The sequence below is a fragment of the Topomyia yanbarensis genome, chromosome 2 (genome assembly GCF_030247195.1).
Source record: "Topomyia yanbarensis strain Yona2022 chromosome 2, ASM3024719v1, whole genome shotgun sequence".
In the NCBI taxonomy this organism is placed as follows: domain Eukaryota; kingdom Metazoa; phylum Arthropoda; class Insecta; order Diptera; family Culicidae; genus Topomyia; species Topomyia yanbarensis.
Window position 1 is genome coordinate 205,705,006 of NC_080671.1, and position 13,739 is coordinate 205,718,744.

Sequence of the window (13,739 nt, forward strand, 5' to 3'; positions counted from 1 at the left end):
TTTTATTCAAAACATTGTGGCTCTTAGAATATAATGAAGCCTTACATGTATGTACATTATGTACGTAATATTGAAAATCTACTAGGAAAAAACTTTTTATCATTTTTATTACCTTCATAGTTCCTAAAACCTTGTTTGATGTTAGGAATATTTACAAAATCTAAATTTTATAGGTTATCTTGAAGTCAGTAATACTTCTCTGATACTTTAGGAACATACCGTGCATAAAAGCATGCAAAAGCTTTCGGTTAGACTTTCCCAATTTTGTTAGTTTTACTTCATTGAAGTTTATTGTGAGTTTGTAAAACTTGCAGACACTCCTTGATGTTTGAAAGATCTTCCAAAATTCTTTTAAATATTCTTGAAGCTTCGTGAACTTTTCAGAGATTCTAAAGATTTCATTCAAGGTTGAAAGATTTTTTTTTCGCAGAGTTCGCAGAATTACCTCGAGTTTGGTAAAATATGCGTGAACATCGTGAACACTCTGTTGTTTATAGAAATTGTTTGAGCGCATAGAAATTCTCTGAAGTTTGAAGTAATTTCCTAAATTTTATGCAACCTTCGAAGTGTCAACCTTAAAGATAATTGAGATTCTCTGAAGTTTGACAAACAAACTATAAATGCTCAGAATTTCGTACAAATTGTCTAAAGTTCTACGGATCTCCTTGTAAGTTAGCAAGCTTCCGAAGCTTATAAGACTTTTAAGATACTTGTAGGACGTCCTTAAAGCTTGCAGGATTCTTTTCAAACTTCATAAATTTTCATGATACATTTGGTCGATGTTAGGTCAGACCGGACTAAATGACAATTTATTGATTTCGAGAAAAACGAGTTTAAAGTTTGAATCACCATTTACGTTAAATTTGGAAATTAATTTTCGCCATAATTCTAGCTTATTGTTATATAACTCAAATCTGGTAAAAGTCCAATGTAGCTGAAGAAATTCTCTAACTTGATCATTATCTCATTTTTTGATGTTTTGCGACTTAGTCCGGTCTGACTTAACACCGACCATTTGTGGTTTACTTAAACTTTGGAATACTTTGTTGGAGTTTGCAGAACTACTCTGAGTAGCACAGAACTCTTGACATAACCTTTCTAAAGCATGCATAAGTAACATGAAACCCGTAAAACTTCTATAAACGTTTTGTTGAAGTTTACAAAATCAAACGAATAAAAAAATTGTAGGTGTACGTACTATCGAGGTATACCTGTATATCGAATATATATATATATATATATATATATATATATATATATATATATATATATATATATATATATATATATATATATATATATATATATATATATATATATATATATATATATATATATATATATATATATATATATATATATATATATATATATATATATATATATATATATATATATATATATATATATATATATATATATATATATATATATATATATATATATATATATATATATATATATATATATATATATATATATATATATATATATATATATATATATATATATATATATATATATATATATATATATATATATATATATATATATATATATATATATATATATATATATATATATATATATATATATATATATATATATATATATATATATATATATATATATATATATATATATATATATATATATATATATATATATATATATATATATATATATATATATATATATATATATATATATATATATATATATATATATATATATATATATATATATATATATATATATATATATATATATATATATATATATATATATATTCTACCGATTTCATGTGCAACTATCTTCCCAGAGATAAATTACAAACAAATTCTTTTTTTCGACCCTTCTTAAGATCTGTCGAATTGTGGTGTCAACAAGTTATATTCCCCTGCAGTTCTTTGATTCTCAGTTCCTGTGTGTTAACGAGGTCAAGTTCGTTATATTGGGTTCCAAACTAAATTGGGCTACTCACATTGAGTTCAGAGTCAAGAAATCATGATTGGCTTTCGAGTAGTGCAGACGAGCTTTGGGGAAAACTTTGGATTTCAAACCTTGGGTGAGGTGAGACGATCCAGTCGAATGTTAGCCACCTGTAAAGAATGGTGCTCAAGGTGATGACTGGTGTGCTTAGTCATTTTCATGGGATCATCGTGAATGCGACTTTGTACATGAGAGCACAACACCTAACTTAGAAAAGTTGTCCGTAACTAGGAACCGTTCGACACTAAATCCAAGCAGTTCATACGCTTAGATCTATACAACCCTAAAGAGAAAAAAAGTTAATACCCAAATTCGTACATATGTTTTCTAAGTTTGTGGCCACATAGTTTATAAGAAAACAAAAACACCACTACGTGACAGGTTTAATTCTATTTTTGTTCGTTACAGATGGCAAACCAATGCTACGTCTCGGAGACACTGGAGATTGGGTAGGTACGTTTGAAGGCCACAAAGGTGCAGTTTGGGGAGTTGCTCTCAATAATAAGGCGACACTAGCCGCATCCGGAGCTGCAGATTTCACTGGAAAAATCTGGAATGCAGTTACCGGTGAAGAAGTTCACAGTTTGCAGCACAACCATATTGTCAAAACGGTTGCATTTGACAGTCATAGCCAATGTATTGTAACCGGTAGTAATGAAAAACTAGTCAGAGTATTTGATCTGAACGCCTCAGGAACACCGGTTGAATCCTATTCAGGTCATGCCGGTACTATTAAGAGAGCCATTTTTGCTCGTAACGATAAATATGTGATTAGCTGTGCAGACGACAAGACCATGCGACTGTGGGATCGCTCATCAGGTCAGGAAACGATGCGTGTCGAATTCAGCGCACATCCAAACAGTTTAGAGCTATCGCGTGATGGGAACATGCTAACTGTTACTTATGGCTCGACTGTTGCCTTCTTTGAAACGGAAACACTAAAAAAAATGAAGGAAATCGTCGTGCCAACAAAAGTAAGCTCAGCCAGTTTACATCCTGATAAGCAAATTTTCGTGTGTGGCGGTGAAGACTTCAAAATGTACAAATTTGATTATATAACTGGAAATGAAATTGGTAAGTAATTCTTTTACAACTGCTTCCGTATTGTGACATTTTGTTTATTCCATAGAATCTTTTAAAGGACACTTTGGACCTGTGCATGCCGTTAGCTTTAGTCCGGATGGGGAGTTGTATGCTAGCGGATCAGAAGACGGCACACTTCGGCTATGGCAGACAACTGTTGGTAAAACTTACGGGCTTTGGAAATGCACAGAGCCTACAGACCTTAACAATTCAATGAATTCTTCCGCATCACGCGAAGTCACTGCAAATTGAGCACACACTTGCGATCAAAGCTGAGCGAAATTGTTGTTCGGAACGGTCAAACATACTATTGTATGGTAGGATAAACAACTTCATACTCCCAATACTATCAGAGGGAATAATTCATCTCGCCTGATTACGCAGTGTAGATGGTTCCAATCCTTACCTGTCAGGAGTGTATTCAGATTTTGACACTTTGCTAAGAACGTAACGCGTACATATTAATAACTTATTATTTTCGACAAATGAACTACATTGCAAGCTATAGAATGTAAATTGATCAAATGGAACAAAAAGATTTTCCCGTGCAGAAAGTCACCGTCTCGGATTATTAGTTGTCTAGAGCTGCGGTTATCAACCTTTTTCGTGCCACGGACCCCTTAGAAATCGCCCTGGGTCATTGCGGACCCCCACGGTTAAGCATCGGTTTTGTATGCTATCAATACACCCAGGTTTTTTACGCGGTTTTTGCTACGAGGTTTTTTTGATTTTCCAATCAACGCGGTTTTTTACGCGGATTTTTCAATTAACGCGGTATTTTACTCGGATTTTCCAATTAACGCGGTTTTGCAAAAATATTCTGTCATTTTGAATGCAAAAGACGACTTTTTTCTGAAAGTCCTTTTAAATGCAAATAATTTTGGCAGTTTTTTTTGCGCGGATTTTGCAATTCACGGTTATTGCAAAAAATATTCTAAGTCCTTTTGAATGCAAAAGACTTTTTTAATTTAAGATTTTCGAAAAGATGGAAGAGACGGGTCTAGAAGGCCCACACCCTAACAATATAGGTATTTTCGGAATGGTCTTGAAGAGTATACCTATAGCTGCCAGAAATTGATTCTTGACGCCATTTTGAAATCAAAGATGGCGACTTCCGGTTTGGTAAAATTCGCTATAACCCAATCAATATGGGTATTTGTGGAATGATCTTGAAGAGTGGGTGCCAGAAATTGATGTTGACGCCATTTCGAAATCAAAGATGGCGACTTCCGGTTTGGTAAAATTCGCTATAGCCCAATCAATATGGGTATTTGTTGAATGTTCTTGAAGAGTAGGTGCCAGAAATTGATGTTGACGCCATTTTGAAATCAAAGATGGCGACTTCCGGTTTAGTGAAATTCGCTATAACCCAATCAATATGGGTATTTTTGGAATGGTCTTGAAAAGTAGGTACCAGAAATTGATTTTTGATGCCATTTTGAAATCAAAGATGGCGACATCCGGTTTAGTGAAATTCGCTATAACCCAATCAATATGGGTATTTCCGGAATGGTCTTGAAGAATAGGTGCCAGAAATTGATTTTTGACGCATTTTGAAATCCAAGATGGCGACATCCGGTTTAGTGAAATTCGTTATAACCCAATCAATATGGGTATTTTCGGAATGGTCTTGACAAGTAGGTGCTAGAAATTTATGTTTGACGCCATTTTGAAATTCAAGATGGCGACTGCCGGTTTAGCGGATATTCTCTACAACACATGCAATATGGGTATTATCGGAATTGTCTTGAAGAGTAGGTACCAGAAATTTGCTTGGCGCCATTTTGAAATCCAATCAATATGGGTATTTTCGGAATGGTCTTGACGAGTAGGAGACAAAGATCGATGTTTGACGCCATTTTGAATTCCAAGATGGCGACTTCCGGGTTAGCTACATTCACTATAATCCAGCCTTAACGAGTAGGTTACAAAAGTTGATTTTTGAAGCCATTTTTAAATCCAAGATGGCGATTTCCGATTTAGCGAGCAATAACACAATCAATGGTAATTTTGGAAGTTGAAGTTGTAGTACAAATAGCTTTAATTAAACAGTTGAATTTACTTAAATTTAAGTAATAGGTTTAATTTGAATAAATTCAAACCCCCAACTCACATCACATACGTCTCTTTCTTCTCTCTCTTCCATTCTCACCGCACTCTTCTGGATAAACACATAAAAATATTTTGCATTTTGCTGGTTTATGATTAGATCTTATATTTGAGGGTGATTTAGATGATTGCCCAGATTTTTCATGCGGAAATTTCGGTAAACCGGAAGTCGCCATCTAGAATTTAAAACGCCAAACATATTGTCTGCTACTCATTAAAACCTTTCAGAAATACTGCGGGGAAGGTGCAAATTTATTTATTTCTGGCACCTACTCGTCAAGACCGTTCCGAAAATATCCATATTGATTGGGTTACAGCTAAATTTCGCTAAGCCGGAAGTCGCCATCTTCGATTTCAAAATGTCGTCAAAAATCAATTTCTGGCACCTACTCTTCAAGACCATTCCGAAAATATCCATATTGATTGAGTTATAGCGAATTTCGCTAAACCGGAGATCGCCATCTTTGATTTCAAAATGGCGTCAAAAATCAATTTCTGGCACCTACTCTTCACCTTCACCTTCCCGAAAATATCCATATTGATTGAGTTATAGTGAATTTTGCTAAACCGGAAGACGCCATCTTTGATTTCAAAATGGCGTCAACATCAATTTCTGACACCTACTCTTCAAGACCATTCCGAAAATACCCATATTGTTGGGGTGTGGGCCATAAGGAGTATTCCAGACCCGTCTCTTCCAACTTACCGAAAATTCTAGTCTAGGCATTCAAAAGGACCTTTTTTGCAAAAACCGTGTTAATTGCGAAATCCGCGCAAAATAAAAACTGCCAAAATTCTTCTTGTTGTGTAGCAGTTAATACCCCTTGTATATCGATCTAGACTAGCTACCTATCTTGTGATATCTTGATGTGAGAGAATTATGTTGTACTATTTCCTGATGATCTACTTCCGGTATTTGAACCTATATAAACCATTGTACCATAGGCTTAAGTCCCTTTCCCGTTCGGGACATTTAAGAATAAAGTATTTAAACACGCAAGTGTTTCAATTGTGGAGTCCGCACGGTAACTAAAGACGATTTATCGTTGGCGACGTGTGGAAAATAGCAACACGGTTTGCTGGTAACGCGTGAGTAGTGCAAGTGTATTTCGAACACGTGATTAGGACCGAAGTAATAGTTCCCTAGAAAGCGCTCGGAATACGTTGGTAGCCCAGTTAAATTTAAAACACCGCGATATTTTCACAAAAAGTTGAAGAGCCTATAGAGGGTTTCGAAGCTTCTATTAATGTGAAAGATGATGCACGGCCGATTTTCTACAAACCTTATGATGTTCCTTTCACACTCCGAGATAAAGTTTCGTCCGAGTTAGTTCGCTTAGTTCGCGAAAATATATTAATTCCAATTAAGCACAGTGAGTGGGCTTCACCGATCGTAGTAGTACCTAAACAGGACGGTAGTATTAGGTTATGTATGGATAGCAAGGTAACAGTGAACAAAGTACAAATTGCAATGAACACTATCCACTCAGAAAGAACTGTATGCTTACCAAAGATTGCCTTTCGGAATCTCCAGTGCCGCATCAACGTTTCAGAAAATTATGGACACTATTTTACAAGGTATTGCGGTGTTCAATGCTATTTAGATGACATACTCGTGAGAAGTGATACAGTAAAAGGGTTGATTACAAAAATTCAGGAGGTGCTCAAACGGTTGCAAACCTACAAAGTTAAAGTGAACCTTGAAAAAATGCGAGATATTAGTGCAACGAATTGAATATCTAGGACACAAGGTGTCCGAAAATGGACTTAGTCCGGCAGAAGGAAAGGTTATAGCCATTGACGCGGTGCATCGCGTCCACGGGATGTTTCGCAGCTGAAATCCTTTTTAGGAATGATCAATTACTATTCAAATTTATTCCAAACTTGTCTGAGAAGTTGAGTACGTTGTATAATCTGTTGAAGAAGAACACTCAATTCAGTTGGAGTGTAGAATACGAAAGTGTGTTCAAGGAGTGCAAACGGCTTCTGCAAAGTTGTAATCTATTGGAACTTTATAATCCGGAGTTGCCAATTGTGGTATCGTGTGATTCGAGCTCAGTTGGAGTTGGCGATGTATTGTGCCATAACGTTAATGGTGTAGAAAAATCAGTTTTCTATGTATCAAGCACTCTTTCTGCAGCAGAAAAAAATTATTCGAATCTCCACAGAGAGGCTTTGGCAGTTGTTTTTGGACTGACCAAATTTTTTAAATATGTTTATGGCAAGAAGTTTAGGGTGGTAACTGATAATAAACCGTGAGCTAGTATATTTAATCTTAAGAAGGGCATTCCGCCATTGGCAGCAGCTAGGCTGCAGAAATACGCGTATATTTTGTCGATATTTGATTTCGAAATAGTATAATAGTATAATAGTATGGTTTGGATCCACGTATCCGAACCGAGGGTCCGGATCCAGACACTTGTCTGAATCTAAGCACCAAGTCTGGGCCTGGTTCAGGTTCGGACTTGGAAAAAGGAAAAGGGGATGGGCTAGATCCAGGTACTGGTTCGGATCCGAGTACTGGTCCAGATCCGGGAACTGGTCCGGATCTGGGCACTGGTCTGGAACCGGGAGATCCGGATTTGGGAACTGGTCCGGATCCGGAAACTGCCTACACTTTTTATTCCACTATCCAACCTACCCAGTAAAAATACATAATTCCGGCTAGTTTCTGCCAATTTTGGGGCAGATTCCAGGTTTGACTTGGTACTAATACTATCATAGAAATCGACCGAATTATCCTACATATTGTGCGTTTACTCTCTTACTGGACACGGTCAGTTAAAGTATTCGTTCGTTCAAATAGTCGCTGGAGTATTCGCTGTCATTTAGTTGTCAATCAGAAGTGTCAAAAAAAATATTAAACTTCACAATAAATCATTGAGCGATCTTTTTTTTGTTCAAACATGGCGATTTTCTCGAAATTTAAACTTTTTTTTTGGAAATTTATATTCAACAACTCAATCATGAACAACGCGATTATAGAAAATGTGCGACGAAAAAGAGCCAGTAGCAACACCAAATATCATTGCCTTTATGGTTACTATGTACTTCGAATGAGACGATCACACCTATCCGTAATCTATGGCAAATCGAGAACCACCATCAGTTCCTGGATTGCTGAATACGACTGCAGAGGAGCTTTCGGACATAATTCTCGACGCGTAACTTTCCTGAAAGTTGATCATGTGAAGCGAAATTGGATATTGAATTTATACAAGCGATGTCCCATAATGTATCTGGACGAAGCACAGCAACAGTTCAGTTCTCATTTCGGCGTGTCGATCAGTATATTATTAGTATATTGGGTGTTCAGCCACAAGTGATTCAGTTAATTATTATTAAGTTATAATATGCTTTCGCAGTTAAGTATTTTTTTCAGTAGGATGTTTTAAACCTACTTGTCTTCTGAATAAGGAGCTAAACAAATCTTATAAACTACACACCTAGAAAAAATAGTGTAAATTTACGTCTCCTGACCCTGACATATACGAGCATCAAAAATGACTTAGTTTTACGTTTGACTATAATTTTACATGACGTTTAATTTCGTAAATCATGTAATTTTACTCTACATACAGCGTTTGTTCTGAATGGTAGGAAGTGCAATTTTATGTCATTGCGCATGTAAAGTATATGTTCCATGTAAAATTAAACGGAACACGGTAATGTTACGTCATTTCCTAAATTACGGTTTGTTGAATTGTGTCATGTTTGCAATTACGTCAACGATAAAATTCAGATTTTTTTGGTGTGTAACTTATAAACTATAAAGAGAGCTAATCGTTGCAATTGAAGATTGGAACGATTTTTGTCGGAAGTTGAATATAATACTGTTCGTCATAATTTCTAATGTTTCTATGTTTGCGATTCAGCGCAACTCATTTGTGCTAACCCAGGGAGGACGCTTCAAAATCATTTTCAGAATTTTATTCTGAATCCTTTGAAGCGTTTTCTTCCTAGTAGCACAACAACTTGCCCAGATTGGCACTGCATATAGCATTGCCGGTCTAAATATTTGTTTATAAATAAATTAATAGTTTGTTCATTAGGCAAAGCCTAGAATTCCTATTTATAAGAGGGTATAAACATTTTATATATTTGTTGCATTTTGTTTGGATTCCTTCAATGTGATCCTTAAAAGTGAGTTTTTTATCGTAAATCAAACCCAAGTATTTTACTTGATCTGACCACGTTAAATTCAAATTATTAAATTTAATAATATGGTTATTATTTGGTTTAAGAGAAGAAGCTCTTGGCTTATGCGGAAACAAAATCAATTGTGTTTTTGCCGCATTAGTGGAAATTTTCCATTTTTTCAGATAATCATTGAAAATATTTAAGCTTCGTTGCAGTCGACTGCAGATAATACGAAGACTCCTACCAGTGGCTGAGATGCTAGTATCACCACAGAAAAGTGACTTTTTATAGCCTGTAGGTAGATTTGGAAGATCAGAGATAAAAATATTGTATAGTATTGGTGCGACGCTTGATCCTTGGGGGACGCCTGCTTTAACGGGTAGCTTATTAGATTTACAATTCTGATAAGAAACCTGTAGGGTTAGTAAGATAATTTTTAATTATATTATGTAAATTGGAAAATTGAAATCCCACATTTTGGCAATTAATCCTTTGTGCCAAACACTGTCGAAAGCTTTTTCGATGTCTAGAAGAGCAACTCCAGTGGAATAGCCCTCTGAGATATTTGCCTTCATCATGTTAGTTACTCTCACAAGTTGATGAGTAGTTGAATGTCCAATACGAAATCCAAACTGCTCAGGAAGAAAAATAGAATTCTCATTGATATGTGACATCATTCTAGTTAGGATGATTTTTTCAAATAATTTACTAATAGAAGAGAGTAAGCTAATTGGTCGACAGCTAGATGCTTCTGCTGGGTTTTTATCTGGCTTCAAAATAGGAATAATCTTGGCATTTTTCCATCTTTCAGGGAAGTATGCAAATTCAAAACACTTGTTGAATATTTTGGCCAAGTATCTCATGGTGATTTCGGGAAGGTTTTTAAGAAGAATGTTGAAAATTCCATCATAACCTGGAGCTTTCATATTTTTTAACTTTTTAATGATGGATTTGATCTCATCATAGTTTGTTTCAACAATATCGTCTAGAGACAATACTTGATTTGAAACGTTTTCATATTTTTGTAAGACTTCGGTTTCAATAGGACTCACAACGTTGAGATTAAAATTATGGACGCTTTCAAATTGCTGAGCAAGTTTTTAAGCTTTTTCTTCATTTGTAAGAAGTATGTGATCACCTTCCTTCAAAGCTGGAATTGGTTTCTGAGGTTTTTTAAGAACCTTAGAAAGTTTCCAGAAAGGTTTAGAATTTGGCTTGATTTGTTCAACCTCTTTCGCGAAATGTTCATTTCTTAAGAGTGTGAATCTATGCTTAATTTCTTTTTGTAGATCCTGATAGATACATTTCATAGCAGGATCACGAGAACGTTGATATTGACGTCTTCGAACATTCTTCAAGCGAATCAGAAGTTGAAGATCGTCGTCAATAATAGGAGTATTAAATTTTTTCTGTGTTGTTTATACAGTAAGATTCCGTGTTTGGCACGTTCCGTTTTTGGCATGCTCCATTTTTGGCAACAAAAAAATTCCGTTTTTGGCAACAAATGGGTTCCGTTTTTGGCAACATTATTTTTGTTCATAGTAAATCTTTTGAAAAATGCTCAATAATCATTTTGGTGTAATAATGGATATCACTTTAGACTTTATTTCCAAAAATAGGAGTCATATTTACTATATTTTGTGGGGGCGGGCATTGCGAATCAAGTTAAATTTGTAGATTTTTTTCTATTATTTCATTCCATTTCACATATTCTTATATAATTAATGTTCTTGTAACATTTATGATGTCACAAATTGAAAATAAAAACTTTTAAAGTAAGGTTCCATTTTTGGCAAGGTTCCAGTTTTGGCAACTGAAAAAAAAATATTGTTGCCAAAAACGGAATCCCACTGTACTGATAAATTTCTAGCATCAACTATACTGCCGCTAGAAGCATAATTATCCCATGTGCTATGGCAATCCCTATACACATGGGCCAATTATGCTTCTAGCGGCAGTATAGATATACTTAAATTTTGTAATGCCGTATCAATGTCAGCTTTATTTTGTAAATCAAGGTCATGATAAAAATTATTCTCAAAATAAGTTTTGTACCTTTCCCAATTCGCTTTGTGATAATTGAACACTTAGCTAATGGAATTGGAAACAGCTTCTTGAGAAAGTGAAAAAGTTACTGGAAGATGATCAGAATCAAAGTCAGCATGTGTAATAAATTCGCTACAAGGGTGACTTTGATCTGTCAAAACCAAATCAATTGTTGATGGATTCCTTACAGACGAATACCACGTAGGACCATTCGGGAACAAAATTGAATAATAACCAGCAGAGCAATCATTAAAAAGTAGTTTACCGTTGGAATTGCTTTGAGCATTATTCCAGGCTCGGTGTTTGGCGTTAAAATCACCGATTATGAAGAATTTCGACAGATTTCTTGTAAGTTTTTGTAAGTCTCCTTTCAAGAAATTAATTTGCTCGCCAGTGCCCTGAAAAGTCAAATAGGCAGCAGCAATAAAAATGATAGCAAGATCAGTCTCAACTTCTATACCCAAACTCTCGATCACCTTGGTGTCAAGAGACGGCCTAACGAAATGTTTAATCCTGCGATTAACCGCTATTGCGATTCTTCCGCCGAATCCAACAATTCGATCAAATCGATGAATAACAAAATTAGAGTTACTCTTCAATTTAATATTTGGTTTTAAAAAAGCTTCGATCACAACGGCTATATGCACATTATGTATCCCCAAGAAGTTGAAAAATTCGTCTTCGCACGTTTTTAATGAACGAGCATTCCAATTTAATAAATTTAAATTATTATTTAAAGTCATTGTTAAACTTTAATTTCATTACAATTTTGGTAGCAAATTCCCACCCCGCTTGAAAAGCTTCAAACATGGAAGTAGAATTTAACATGGCAATCATCATAGGTAAAATAGAGTCTTGCAGGTATTTTAATATTTCTTCCGTTACGCTACCTACATCCATTGGACTAAAGGAAGCGTTGGGTGCAAACGAGTTTGTGGGCGTGGTAACGGTAGCCGTTATTTTGGCCTTGTTACCTGCCACTGAAGCATAAGATGACACACCATTGTAGGATGGTGTGACGGAGGTAGAAGAAGTTGTTAATCTATTTTGAATCGGATTAACACGTTTGGACGTGTTTTCTTGAAGTGTACCTGAAGAAGTAGGTACATTTATTATTTGTTGTTTTTGTTGTCTAGAACGAGAATTTACAATTTTTTCTCGAACTGGACAACCCCAGAAATTCGATTTATGATTTTCGCTACAATTAGCGCATTTGAAACTTTTTGTGGTTTTTTTCACCGGACAAGTATCTTTAGTGTGCGATTTATCACCACAGATCATACATTTGGAATCCAAATGACAATTTTTTGGGAAGTGCCCAAAGCCTTGGCATCTACGACACTAGGTCAGATTTTGAATTCTGTCCCCATGTCGTCTATAATGTTCCCACTTTACTCGCACGTGGATCATAAAACGTGCTTTTTCAACTACTTTCAAATTATTAACCTCATTACGGTTAAAATGAATTAAATAAAGCTCCTGGATAATTCCAGAGCTTACTGGCGTGTTATCGCCGCTAGCCTTTCTCTTCATAATAACTTGTGAAGGAGAAAAGCCAAGTAAATTTTTCAATTCGTTGGATATATCATCCAAACTTTGACCTTGTGGTAGCCCTTTCAAGACAGCCTTGAATGGTCTAGCTGTCTTGAAATCATATGAATAAAATTTATATAACTTCTCCGTAAGATACTGGAGTAGTCGTTTGTTGCCAATCAGTTCCTCCGCTGTATCTCGACATTCTCCATTTCGGCCAATCTGAAAAGAGACTTTCACGTCCGGAAGGAACGTCGAAAGCTCAGTTCGAAAGGCTTTGAAGTCATCACTGTTATAGGCGGAGGTGATTGCGTTTTCTTCTCATTGGCATTATGCGCAATGCGAGGAAATTTAGAAATTTCATCAGCTTCACATTCGGATAAAACATCGAATGAGTTGCTGCAGTCAATTCAATTTTCGGGTGGAGAAGACACCCTTTTCCGTTTAGCTTTAATTTTTGGAAGACGGCCTTTCTGGGAGGACCCAGGCATATTGGAAGAGTTAAAAATAGGCTGAATTGTTCTTGAAAAATGTTTTAGTCTTGAAAAAGACTGATTGAGTAGAAAAAGTAGGTAGTCTTGAGAAAGACTAATTGTCGAAAAAATATAGGTAGTCTTGAGAAAGACTGATCGAGCGAAAATACAGGTAGCCTTTAGAAAGACTGTTACTATTGAAAAACTCTAGGTAAACCAGGAGCTATCAAGATTTGTGACCGGTTCGAACGAAGGTTCAAGCTGGTATGAAAATAAATTGTTTCATTAATAATTTTGTGCCAATGCATAAAAAACAAAAGAAACAAAAATATTCTTTTTTCATAATCCACCATTACATTTTGG

General features: G+C 35.4%; 1 protein-coding gene across 1 annotated transcript in view; it reads left to right on the forward strand.

Moving 5' to 3' along the window:
* The window catches only part of LOC131682769 (serine-threonine kinase receptor-associated protein), a 35,863-nt gene extending 32,278 nt beyond the window's left edge, over positions 1 to 3,585 (forward strand). The window contains exons 3-4 of the mRNA XM_058964490.1: positions 2,401 to 3,066; positions 3,122 to 3,585. Of these exons, the coding sequence (XP_058820473.1) occupies positions 2,401 to 3,066; positions 3,122 to 3,327 (872 nt within the window). The 3' untranslated portion in view covers positions 3,328 to 3,585. The remainder of the gene's footprint in view (positions 1 to 2,400; positions 3,067 to 3,121) is intronic.
* The last annotated feature ends 10,154 nt before the right edge of the window (positions 3,586 to 13,739 follow it).